At 54.4% G+C, this 12,789-nt stretch overlaps 1 protein-coding gene across 2 annotated transcripts; it reads left to right on the forward strand.

The window, feature by feature from the left end:
- Positions 1–3: 3 nt before the first annotated feature.
- ZNF408 (zinc finger protein 408) lies at positions 4–4,566 on the forward strand. 2 transcript variants are annotated; one of them, XM_036029330.1, is made up of 5 exons: positions 4–414; positions 711–991; positions 1,640–1,701; positions 1,926–2,143; positions 2,966–4,566. In XM_036029330.1, exons 1-5 carry the CDS (start codon positions 366–368, stop codon positions 4,510–4,512), a joined length of 2,157 nt encoding a protein of 718 aa, XP_035885223.1. In that variant the 5' UTR covers positions 4–365; the 3' UTR covers positions 4,513–4,566. The 2 variants fall into 2 exon arrangements, with proteins under 2 accessions (XP_035885223.1, XP_028373243.1); XM_028517442.2 differs by having other exon boundaries at positions 5–414; positions 2,987–4,566.
- The last annotated feature ends 8,223 nt before the right edge of the window (positions 4,567–12,789 follow it).

The raw sequence follows: 12,789 nt of genomic DNA on the forward strand, positions 1-12,789 counted from the left end.
TTCCGACACGTTCCTTCGTCCAAACATGGCTTTTCCTGGAGCCACACCCACTTCCTGTACGTGCCGGTCTGGAATGAGACCAGCAAAATTGTCCGACTAGTCCCTCTCGAAAGGAGGCGACTGGGGCAATTAGTTCCCTTTCTCCGATACTTGAATCTCTGGTGGACCTCCGGAACCCTAAATTCGTATTGTTCTCTAACAGAGTTTTGCTTCCCCAGTATTGCCAAACTCCCGGTCCTGTGCACCAATGAGGCCTAAGTCTTACGACTCTTTTCCGAGAGTAAATTTGGCAGTCCATAACTGTTTCCGGGAGGAACGGAGAAGGTGATGCTCACTTCCGGCGGAGGGAGGCTCTCCGACCCGGGATGGAGGAGGTGGCGGAGCTGCTCTTGGAAGGGGAGAAGCTGCACTTCGGTGAGTGACCTGCGAAGTCGCCGACCTGCCCTGGCCCAGAAACACCTGACATTCTCTAGTCAACCCTCTTCCCCCGACTCTGTTCTTCCTTAACCCTGGGCACCTCTCCTGGTGCCCTCAGAGTCCCCGGGGGCTTCTTCACAGCCCTCAAACCCCTTCAGACCTCTCAGGGGCTCCGTTGGAGCCCTTCTCGATCTCTCAGTCTCCTGAGGCCAGAGAAGACGTGCGGTTTCTTCCCCACCCCCCACCCACGACCTCTGGGGCCACTCATTCATTGCCTTCCGATATCCCTGCAGCCCCGGAGCCGAGCCCGAACCCGGGCTCAGGATGGAGCCCGTCCGGAGAAGGTCGTGCCCAGGACCTCAAAGACTTCCCGCCCTGGCCGATCCGAGCCGTCCTCGCTCTGAAGAGCCTCCCACGGGGTTTAGCCCTTGGCCCGTCACTGATGGAAAAACAGCGCTTGGGGGTCTGGTGTGTCGGGGAGCCTCTGCAGCCAGGAGTGCTCTGGGGGCCGCTGGAAGAGGAGGAGTCCGGCTCCAAGCAGAAGGGCGAGGGGGTGAAACCACGGCAGAAGAAGGTATGGAGGGATAGGGCGGCTAATTTCCATCACTGAACATTTGGGAGCGGTTCAGACAGCTGCTGGACAGCTCTACAGTTTGTTAGGGGAAGCAGGGCGTTTTAGGAGATAGGACGCGGTTTAGTTGCTTCTCTCCAGAACTGACTCTTCCCCTTTAAGATTTTGCTCTTAAAGAGCCATGGGGTCATATCCTAGCCTTAGTAGTTAAGCTGCTTAAATGATATGTTTCCTTTAACTTATATAAAATAAAGGAATGACTGTTCCCTTTATTTTAATCCTCCATGATTATTTGGAACAATAGATGAAATAGCACAGCTAAAGGGTTTTATTGCATAAGGGGTACTGAAAAAAAGGGTTGATACTCTACTCTTCTTTTTCGGTTTGGTACTCACAGGAGGGCAGCAGTGTGTTCAGTTTAGTCACTCTCCAGGCCCTGGGAGAGAGGTGAGGGGACACTCTTTCTGGTCTTTACTTAATGAAAAACCTGCACAGTCCTGTATAGGCAGAGCCAGAGACTACACTAGCCTGCCAGGGGCTTCATCTTAGACCTCTCTCAAGAGAGGCTACATTTGTTTTGTTTTTGTTTTTTCCCCCCAACTCTGGCCCCCTCAAACACATGGGAGAAGGACTTTTATTGGTTTATTTCAGGACGTGTCACTAGGCCCATGGGGAGACGTGTGTGCTTGTGAGCAGAGTTCAGGCTGGACCAGGTAAGTTACAGGAGAGTATGTAGTAAAGTTGCTCCTTTGAGGCTTCCTGTTGTGGCATGGGCTGGAACCGGAAGCCAGCTGTAATCCCCCCACCCAGTGGTCTTTTGCAGTGAGTGTTCCAAAGGCATGCGGTCCTTTAGGACGTGGACTGACCAGGAGCTGGGGCTTTTAGGGAGGACCACTCGAAGAAGGTCTCTTGAGCTAGCTCTTGCTCTGCTTTGCAGTTTGGTGCAGCGGGGCAGGCTGGAGGGTGAGGGAAACGTGGCCCCGGTGCGGATCAGCGAGAGGCTCCACCTGCAGGTGTACCGGGTCGTGCTGCCGGGCTTTGAGCTGCTGCTGCGGCCCTGGTCTCCCTCCGAGGTGACTGTGGTGACAGAAGTGGAATCTGCTGGTCAACAGGAAGTGGCCTCTCCTGGGGAGGATGCAGGAGAGCCTCGTACAGGTACGTGTCAAATAAGTGCTGACTTCCCAAATTATCACCGAAACAACTCGCTGATAAGACAAAGCAGAGCTTACAGCCCAAGAAAGCAAGATAGACGCTACGGGGTCCCTGTCGCTTTTCTGTGGGGCAAGATGAAGCCTGGATGCGCATTGAAGTTTTGAAGTTGGGTATAAGGTGTGTGTTTCAGTGTAGGGTGGGCTTAGGTTTTGATTTGCATTGGGTAAGAGCATGACGTAATAGTTTAGGAGCTGTCGGCACAACAAGGCCAGAATTTTCAAGCAAGAGGCTCAGAGTGTTGAGGTAAAAATTGTCATTTGATGCTTTCTATAAAGAGTAATGAGTCTTTTCCTTGAAATGAACAATATAGATATTGGCAACTTTTATCTTCCCAAAATAAATTTCTGGGAACAGTAAGGCCCTGTTGATGAAAACAGCCAGCTGTGTATAGGTTTCCAACCTATTACGTTTTTTCTGTCTGGGATGGGGACTGGGTTCCTTTATTTTCAAATGAACTAAGGTGAGGAGGAGGTGGCCTCAACTCATCCTAAGTGCAAGTCTCCAGGAGAACAAGGGAATGCGGGGATGGCCTCACTCTAGGAATCATCCAGATGTCTGGGGCTCTGTGATTTCCAGAAGTGCCTCCCCAGGAAGCACCTGAGACTGAATAGGAAGAGAAATGGGGTGTGTGGCTCACACTGTAGGGTGAAGATTGGCGTCATGGCTCCCGCCGAGGTCCAGAGGCTGAACGGGGGAGACACATGTTCCTGTCATTGCCGTGTGACACCCACCGTCCCCACTTACTGTCGTCTCTCCTGACTCCAGCACTCCACTCTTGCTCCGCAGGCCCTGGTCTCCAGTCACCCCCTGGCATCCAGGCAGAGAATATGGTGAGCTCCGGACTTAACCCCCAAACCCAGGACCAGCTTTCCCAGGAGAGCCAGTCACCTGGTCCACTGTCTCAGGGTGGCAGCGTGGATGAGGAGGACCCGCCCCCGACACAGATGCCAGCTGAGCCTCAGAGCAGCTCCGCTCCCCAGCGGGGCCTCCAGAGCAGTGAGGCAACTTCCTCGTCTTCTGCCGGCGGCACCGAGGTGCATGCTCACCTGGTCAAGACGTCACGTAGCCCCAGTGACCCGTGCTGGCCCAGAGCAAAGACCTCAGGGCCCAGTGCCCAGCAAGATGGGGAGCAGCACCCCAGCCTCTCTGCACGCTTGCGGAGCCCTCCTGGCCCGGCGGGAAGCTCCCCAAAACAGGGGCGACGGTACCGGTGTGGGGAGTGTGGCAAAGCCTTCCTGCAGCTGTGCCACCTGAAGAAGCATGCGTTTGTGCACACAGGCCACAAGCCCTTCCTTTGCACAGAGTGTGGCAAGAGCTACAGCTCAGAGGAGAGCTTCAAAGCCCACATGTTGGGCCACCGCGGGGTGCGGCCCTTTCCCTGCCCACAATGTGACAAGGCCTATGGCACCCGGCGAGACCTCAGAGAACACCAAGTGGTACATTCAGGTGCCCGACCTTTTGCTTGTGACCAGTGTGGCAAGGCCTTCGCCCGCCGGCCTTCCCTGAGACTGCATCGCAAGACCCATCAGGTGCCAGCTGCCCCTGCCCCATGCCCGTGCCCCGTATGTGGGCGGCCGCTGGCCAGCCAGGGCTCCCTGCGAAACCACATGCGGCTCCACACGGGGGAAAAGCCCTTCCTGTGCCCACACTGTGGCCGGGCATTCCGCCAGCGGGGCAGCCTGCGTGGGCACCTGCGACTGCACACGGGGGAGCGTCCCTACCGCTGCCCGCACTGTGCTGGCGCCTTCCCCCAGCTGCCCGAACTGCGGCGCCACCTCATCTCCCACACCGGGGAGGCCCACCTGTGCCCCGTGTGTGGCAAGGCCCTCCGGGACCCGCACACGCTGCGTGCTCATGAGCGCCTGCACTCGGGAGAGAGGCCCTTCCCCTGCCCCCAGTGTGGCCGTGCTTACACACTGGCCACCAAGCTGAGACGCCACCTCAAATCCCACCTGGCCGACAAGCCCTACCGCTGCCCTACCTGTGGCATGGGCTATACCCTCCCCCAGAGCCTCAAGCGGCACCTGCTCAGTCACCAACCGGGGGTGCCCTCCAGCCCCCCTTGTGTGCCTCCTGCTGCTTCTGAGCCCACTGTGGTCTTACTGCAGACTGAGCCAGAATTGCTGGGCACACGCAACGAACAGACCGTCTGCCCAGCCCAGGACGTCTTCGAGGTCACCATTTCTGAGAGCCAGGAGAAGTGCTTTGTGGTCCCGGAAGAGCTGGGCCCCGCCCCCAGCCTGGTGTTCATCCATAAGGACGTGGGCTGTAGCACCTGGGCAGAAGTGGTAGAGGTGGAGACGGGCACCTGACACCCTCGCCTGTCCCTCGCAGAGCTCTGTATAAAGACTGGTGTTTTCTGTGTGCTGGATCTTCTTTCTCATTGGGTTGCCGGGTAGAGACTAGGGCCTGCTAGGAGAAGCAGGTCAGACTTCCCTTCCTGCTCGTGGACCACCAAATTGTTCCCCAGTACTTTAGGTGAACCTCATAAGATGTCTTTATCCACTTCGAGCAGAGCTGTTCTCACTCCCTAGGAGCCTCACAAAGTGCGTGTTTAAGCACTTCAGCAGTGACCTGCTTGGGGCAGTGGTCACGTGGCGGGGTGCTGCGTGCTGGGGGGGGGGGGGTCCCTCCCATGGAGCTCCCCAAGGGACAGGCTCTTCCATTAGGAACCAAACTGAGTGACTGTTAAGGGTTAAAAGGCCAGAGACTGAGCCTAGCTCACAGCTCAAAAGTGCGATTCAGGCTGTAGGTTATTTTGGCAGCTTTTACCACCTGAGGGCTGTGAGGTTCGTCTTCTGTGCTGAAGGACGCGACCCACTGGAGGTGGCTAGGGGAGGGCCTGGTTGGTGCCCTTCTGTGTCCCGGGCCCACAGCCACCCTGCTGAGGGAAGGAGTAAGGAGTGACCGTGTGCTTTGCATGTGTTGGGGCCTGGACTGCATGGGGTGTTGGGGACAAAGCTCTGAGCCAGACACAGGAGGTGCTCCTTGCAGAGCTGGTGATCCCCTGGGGACAGAAAGCATGGGGTGAGGGCTCAGAGGAGCCTCACACGGCAGTGCTGCGGGGGTTTCATGGGACAGTTGGACTTGGTCTGGGGCACCAAGGGAGCACATCCCCGAGGAATAACAACAACAGTAAACCCTCAGCCCCGATGGTGTACCAGCAAGCGAGTTTATATTTATAACCCTATAGCAACCCTGTAAGGTAGCTGGTTGCATTATTACTTCACAGATGAGGAAACCGAGGAACAAAGACCTTTATCCTACCCCAGGTAACAAAGCTGTTGGGAGGCAGAGCTGAGGCTCAAATCCACATCGTCTAGTGCTGGGGTGGGGCTCTTAACCTCTGCACTCCACTGTCCCTCATCTCAGCCTCGACTTGAAGGATGGAGAGGTACTGGTGGGGTGTAGGGAGGTGCACGTGAAACAGCCCTGTGATGAGAGCCCGGAGGGGTGAGTAACCAAGAAAGACCAGCACAGCCGGAGCAAAGAGTGAGGGGAGTGGGGTGCAGCCAGGCCACCTCAGCAGTTCAGACTTATTCTTAGGACACCTGGGAGCTCCTCGAGGGGAGCAGGGGAACAACCCGATCGAGTCTGCGTGTGAAGAGACCCCTGGAGAAGGTGGGCGGGGGAGATGCAGTTGTGGGGAAATCAGGCTGCTGAGGTGTGGGAGTGGGATGATCACCGTGAAAACAGAGAGACGGACACTCATCCAACAAGTGTTTCTCGAGCACTTGCTGTAAGTTGTTGGGGATCTAGCAGCAATATAATTTCTGCTAGAAATGACGTTACATTCTAGTGCGAGAAGATGATAAACACACGTCTGATCGGTAAACGCAGGGGAGAAGCTGAAGGGGGAAGTATGGTTTTGCAGAGGGTAGTCAGGAAAGGCCTCTAATAGCGGGGTGCAAGCAGGGCCCGGTGCTGCAGTTGGGGAGCTGGGTCGGTGTCTGGAAAGTGTGGGAGGGGCAGTGCCAGTGAGTTCATGGGAGAATGAGGAGCCAAGTGGCCAAGACAGAACTTGGGAGGGGCTGAGGGCAGGGTGAGCACCGTGGGCCATGGCAAGGACTGGTGGGTACATTCTCTGGGGGTGGAAGTGACAGGGTTCAAAGGCTGAGTTGGGGAGGGAGGATGCGACTCCTGCTTTAGTGAGTTGTGTAGCACCAGGGTGGGCGTGGGACAGTTCTGATTGGGGTTGGGGTGGGTTGATGGGCCTGTGAGAGAGATGGTAAGTGAGCAGTTGGCAAGAGGCACAACCTGGGGAGAAAAGCCTGGATAGAGGGAGGGTCACGGGAGACTCGGGCAACGAGGTTGACAAAGCTCAGGGGGTAGGGAGAGCGAACAGAGGGGTGGAGGACGGCTCCTCAGGGGAGACAGACCCAGCGTCCAACAAAACAGAGCACCCTGCAGAGTGTGTGGCAGAAGCTGATGGAAGCGTGTCTCAGTCTCAACAAGGAAGAAGTGACAACAATGTCCCTTGCTGTTGAGAGGGTTGAAGTTTGTGGAAGTCACTGGGGAGCTGAGTGAGAGCAGTTGGAAGCCAGATTGGATTGCTTTGAGGAGTGGGAGGCAAGAGAGACAGGAAGAACATAAATTCTTGCATCCTTCTGTCCTACAAAATAGGTGCGATCCTTGTTCACAGATGAGAACTCCAAGTTTCAGAGCCAGTATATAACTGGCTGAGACCACACACTCCGTGTTGGGGAGGAAGACTTTTTCCTCTACCCTCCTAGGTTCTTTCGGCTGGCCTAATAAATCAACATGGGAGGTTAATCAGGACATTGCCCAATTTAATTACTTACATGTGTACAGGAGCCTCCCATGATGAGGGCATCAGAGACCCCACATGCACGAGAGGCCCAGAGACATGAAAAGCGAGGTACGTGTGGCGTCCTGAGCCACGGAATGGAGTAAGATGTCCTGAGGCTTCTGAGGAGGTGGAGGTCATTCACAGGGTGGTAAGAACAGATGTTCAGTAATTGGACATTTGCTCTGCCCTATAGATAGGTCATAAAAAATTATTTCTGGTTATAACTCTGATGGACAAGGCTTCACATCTAAATCCTTTAAAGGAGAGCTAGCGTTTCTTTAGCACTTACAGGGTCTCGCTTACCTTGAGCTCGAAAGAATCCATGTGCCAATGTGGGATGTTGTGGGCAGGCCTGTTCTGAGCCCCTTCATCAGTGAACGGCCGGCCGGCCAGGCCAGGGTTGGAACTTGGTGTGTTGTCCAGCCTCCCCCCACCTCCCCTCCATGTCAGAAGCAGCCCCATGTCTCCCACTTTGCTACTGACATTAACCCAGCCGCCCACCCGTTCTGAGTTAGTTCTTGGCAAAGCGTAACTCTGAAATTTTCCAAGGGAAGGAGGACAGCAGGAAATCATGATCTGTGGAGAAGAAAGCCACCCCAAAGTCTGAAAACCTGCTGCTAATATTTTTAGTCAGCCACGCCCACTTCTTGGAGGCTGCATGAGGCTCCGCGGGTCCTTATCTTTTCCAGCTCCTGCTTCAGGCAGTGTCCTTTTGACTTGGGTGACCCCTCCGGTGGTGTGCGCCCAGTGCTGTTAGGTATCCTGGGGATGTACACATTCATTCCTGAGGTTGAACTGTGCAGCAAAGCAGGGATGCTTTTGCTGCCAGAGAGGCCTGTTAGCAATCCACAACTGTCCCCAGGCCCAGAGCTGGGACATCCCTTGCCACACCCCCCTGTGAGAACTGCTCTGTCCGTGAGAGCAGGGTCAGATCAAAGCCAACAGATCTGAGGGCACCTGGTTTGGGAGCCTCTGCTCTGCCAACACTCATGACTCAAGTTGAGAATGGGCATCAGAGCATTGTTCAAGCTCACGTTACAGACGGGAAAACGGAGGAGGCCTCGAGGAAAGGCACTGGCCAAGGCACCAAGGCACGAGACCAGTCCGAGGCAGAACCAGGGCAGGGCCCCGGTGTTCTGACTCCTAACGCAGCGCTCCTCTGGCTGAAGCACAACGCAGTGGCTGTTCTGGGAAGGTGGGTCCCTGGAATGGCTTTCTCCACTTGAGAAGATATTTCCCTCCTGATTTCAAAACAGTTCTTGGTCATCACAATGTCAAAAGTTCCCTATTCCTTCCTTCTTTCCTCCATCCCCGGATCACGTTACTTTTAACAATGTGCTATACATGGTGCCGGACTGGAGTGCTGCCTCCTGCTCTCGGCCAAGGCGCTGCGAAGACATCGCCGGACACCTTCCCACAGACGCAGGCTGAGCCGCGCAATGTCTGTCCTGCTGCACCAACGTCAGCCAGTGCAGGCAAGGAGGGTCTTTTGTCCTGATTTGCAACTCGATTTTTAAAAATTACAGTTTACATCTTATGTTAGTTTCAGGTGGACGCCTGGTGGTTAGACAATTTGTAATTTACCAAGTGCTTCCCCTGATATTCCAGTACTCACCTGGCACCACACGCAGCCATTACAGTGCCCCTGACTGTCCCCTCTGCTGCGCTTTATGTCCCTCGGACTGCTCTGTGGCCACCACCTGTCTGCACTTCTCTGCCCCTTCACCTTCTCCACCCATCCTGCGACCTTAGCTTGTTCTCTGTATCTGTGAGTCTGTTTCTGTTTTGTTTGTCCGTTTATGTTGTTCATTCATTTAGTGTGTTCTTTAGATTCCACATACAAGTGAAATCTCACGGTATTTTTCTTTCTCTGTCTGACTTATTTCACTGAGCATACAACCCTCTAGGTCCATCCATGTTGCAAATGGTAAGGTTTCATTCTTTTTATGGCTGAGTAGTATTCCATTGTGTGTATGTACCACACCTTCTTTCTCCACTCGTCCGTTGGTAGGAAGTTGGGTTATTCCATATCTTGGCTTTGGAAAAAATGTTGCAATGAACATAGGGGCTGATTCGCAACTTTAATATTAAGAAAATCTTAGAATAAAATCTGAATCACATTTAAGGACTTTTCGACATTGCAAGGCATGGACTGTTAAAGAGCTCCATCTACAGACAGGTTCAGGTGTGGGCCATGGCTCTGCCCTTGATTAGCTGCATAAACGCAGGCAAGTTACTTAGCTTCTCTGTGCCTCGGTTTTTTAATCCGTACAGTGGGCATAAAGACGTACCTACCTCCTTGGTACTGTGTACCTGGTACATGGTGAGCAATTGGTAAATTGTAGCTGGCTGTTAATAGTATTGTAACCGGCCCTCCTAAACTGGAAGACAAGCAAGGTTAAGGTACTTCCATGTTTCCTATAGGTACTGCTGGTTCCGAGCAAGCAAACATCACTCGTGATGGTTTTGTACTCAGGGGCATGTCCTCTGAGTGTACTTCATACTACAGTGAGGCTGCACTCTACCGCAAAGTCAGGACAAAGTTCATGCAAGGAGGAGAGATGGCCTGCAGCAACAGTCTGGGTGTTAGTCCTGACTTTACCGCCAGCTCTGTGTGTGACATGGACCACTCAGCTTCCCCACTCAGAGCCCTGCATTCCTCACAGTGCCCTGGGGGGACTGGATCAACCTGCCATTTCCAGTCTCAGCTCCACCACAGAACCCTGCTAATCTTTTTCTTCTATGGATTCCATCTTTTAAAAGGCTTCTGCCCTGACTGGGGTGGCTCAGGTGGCTGGGCATTGTTCCACAGACCAAAAGGTCGCCAGTTCAATTCCCAGTCAGGGCACATGCCTGAGTCGAGGGGCAGGTTCCCTAGTTGGGGACGTCTGAGAGGCAACTGATCCATGCACCTCTCACACATTGATGTTTCTCTCCCTCTTTTTCTCCCTCCCTTGTTTCTAAAAATAAATAAAAGGTTTCTATGAAATAGAAATGGACTTACTCATATTTTTTAATCAAAATGGGAAACTGCTAATCAGATTGAGAAAAACTTATAATTAACCACCAAAAGAGACATGACTTCAGCCAAAAGAGAAAAACGTTGTCTTAGGGTAAATTTACAGTTTTGAGGGTTTAAAAAATACCCTAAAAGACAAGGCCACCCTGTAGTGTATGCACAGAGCCCGAGGCTTTGAAATCTCTGGATTTAATAATATCTGGACTTTCTTCCATCTCTGAAGTCCTCTGTGTGTTCTGGAACACAGTATAACTGTTTTCAGTGAGTTTTGTATACAGCGCAGGGCTGGTCTTACTGATTTTGTTTGATGCCAACCTTTTGGGCAGAAATGCAGCCCCTCACGGCGCCCTTCTTGGGCGGAGCGATTGGTCTGCTTCCTGTGCATAGTCATGCACTTGTGCGGAATGGGCACACTCAGGGGCAGGGTGCCCCCTGGGCCCAGGGACTTCTGAGAACAGTCCCTGGAGGCTGGGGGACTTGTATGGGACCCTTAAGACCAAGGGGGTGCTGGGTGTGCTGGAGCCCTGCGCCGATGGTGGCGCCGCCCAGGTCTGGCGGGACTCTCGGGTCCTTCCAGAGCCACGTGCCCAGGGGACGCTGTCCCTCAGTCCCCCGCAGAGCAGAGAGCGTGGGCATGGTCTCCCTCCCGCTCTTCCGGGAAAACATGGGGCCCTCGAACCTGAACCTGAGCCCACTCAGTCCCCGCCGTGCTCACCGCCGTGCGCTGTGAACCCTTCCGTGTGAGCCATCCGCGTGAGGGCTGCGCAAGTACAACTGTGTGTCGTGGCATTCTAGGTTAACAAAGACTTTTTCGTTAAAAAAAAAAAAAACAACACCTTAATCTACATTTAAATTTTCTCATTCGTTAAATTTTCTTGTCTTTTCAGAGTTGATTTGCTCGACAGTCTAAACCAGCCACAGCAGGTCGGTTCCCTCCGTGCAGCTGCTTGCCCGGCCCCTCTCCGGTTTCCGTCATCCCGCGCAGCTGCTCTCGCTGCACCCCGAGTATTTCCACGGCACGGACTTGGCAGAGAGACTGGGGTCGCTGGTCTCGTGGAATGTCCCTCAGTCCTTGTGGTGGTGTCCGACTATTCCCCTGTGTCCCCGGGCACTGGCTCAGCCTGGGCCTCAGAAGAGGGAGGGCCACCCTCGCCTCCTCTCGGCCACTCTGCCCCTCCCTGTGCGGTGTGGGGCTTTCAACGGAATCAGGGGGATGAGATCTTCTCACCCCCTCACGAAGAAAGGAGAAAGGGTAGGCTCGGTGGCACCAAACGCAGGGATGCAAATTAAAACCACGATGAGACACCGCCAGCTCCAGCTATGAGTGGATGGACAGCACAAAGCGCCGGCCAGGGAATGAGCAGCTGGGACGGCCAGACCCCGGGAACCCGTGCAACCGGTGCAGCCGCGCAGCGAAACCAGTCAGAGCGACACCAGTCACAGCGACATAAGCGAATCGTACGCCCGTCTTAGGACCCAGCAAAGCCATGCGGGGCCTGTCCCCAACAGAAATAAGACTTGTACACAAATATTCATAGTGTTATTCACAAAAACTAGAAGCTAACCCAAATGCCCATCAACAGGTAAGGGGATCCGTAAAATGCTGTCCCCATGCAGCTTGAAAAGGTATGACTGCTGTCACTCACGATGCGCATGGATCTCAGAAACACACGGAGAGCAGCCAGACACGGCCAGGTAAATGCTGCCACACGCTCCCACTTAGGTGAGTGTAGTGGGTGACGAAACTGGTCTGTGGTGATGTGGGTCAATCCCAGGGAGGACACAAAGGAGCCAGGCGGGGCGGGACTGTTCTCTCCCTTGATCTGGGGGTGGTTCCAGGGTGCACGATAAAAACTTGAGTTCAACACTAAGGGTTTGTTTTAGCATTACTACATATAGGTTAAACCTCAATTTAAATATCTATGTGTGTGTGCATATATATATATGTGTGTGTGCGTGTATATACTTATATATAGAAGGAGAGAAATAGCAACATATACTAGAAATATAAATTTATATAACTATACATGTAGGCACTGGGCCACCCAGGAATTAAGCGGACTTGTGGGAGTCCTGCCCACAGTTCTCTGTCCATCCTCTGTCCTCCCTGCTCTCCACAGGCCCTTCCCTGCCATCTCCCGGGACAGCGCACAGGTACGTGACTGCAGTCCCGTCCCTGCCCAGCCAGGTCCCCAGGGGAGGACCTGGGGACCTGGTCCGAAGGAGGGCGAGGCAAGAACCTGTGCTCCCTGTGTTTCTGCTCTTTGTCCCTCTGTCCTAATTAGCCCCAGGACTAATATTTACCTTGCATACTACAAACAGGAAGTGGGGGAGGGAGGGGAGCAGGGCTGGGTGGGCGGTGCAGAGCCAAGCAGGTGCTCTAGTCTGGCCCAGGGGCCAGATAGGCAGGGGGAGAGGAGGGAGGGGCCCTGCCCCCCCCCCCCCCCCCCCCCCCCCCCCGCCTCCTGCCAGGGACCCAGGGAGTTGGGTCAGCCCCTGTTCCCAGCAGGGCAGCAGGTCCTGGGAGGTGAGAGGAAGTAGAGCAGAGGCCTAAGAGGCCCTGGACCTGGCCCTGGCTCCACCTTCTAGGCGACGGCTGTACACAAACTCGTACATCCACAGTGTTCCAGATGGACAAGGGGGGACTGACCTCCACCGGCGGCCGAGAGGCTGGGGCAGTGCTGGCCTTCCTGCCCCCAGTGTGTCCTGGGGCAAGGCGGGCAGCACTCATCTCTCCACGCCCTCGTCTCTCTCCTTCTG

The sequence above is a fragment of the Phyllostomus discolor genome, chromosome 6 (assembly GCF_004126475.2).
Source record: "Phyllostomus discolor isolate MPI-MPIP mPhyDis1 chromosome 6, mPhyDis1.pri.v3, whole genome shotgun sequence".
In the NCBI taxonomy this organism is placed as follows: domain Eukaryota; kingdom Metazoa; phylum Chordata; class Mammalia; order Chiroptera; family Phyllostomidae; genus Phyllostomus; species Phyllostomus discolor.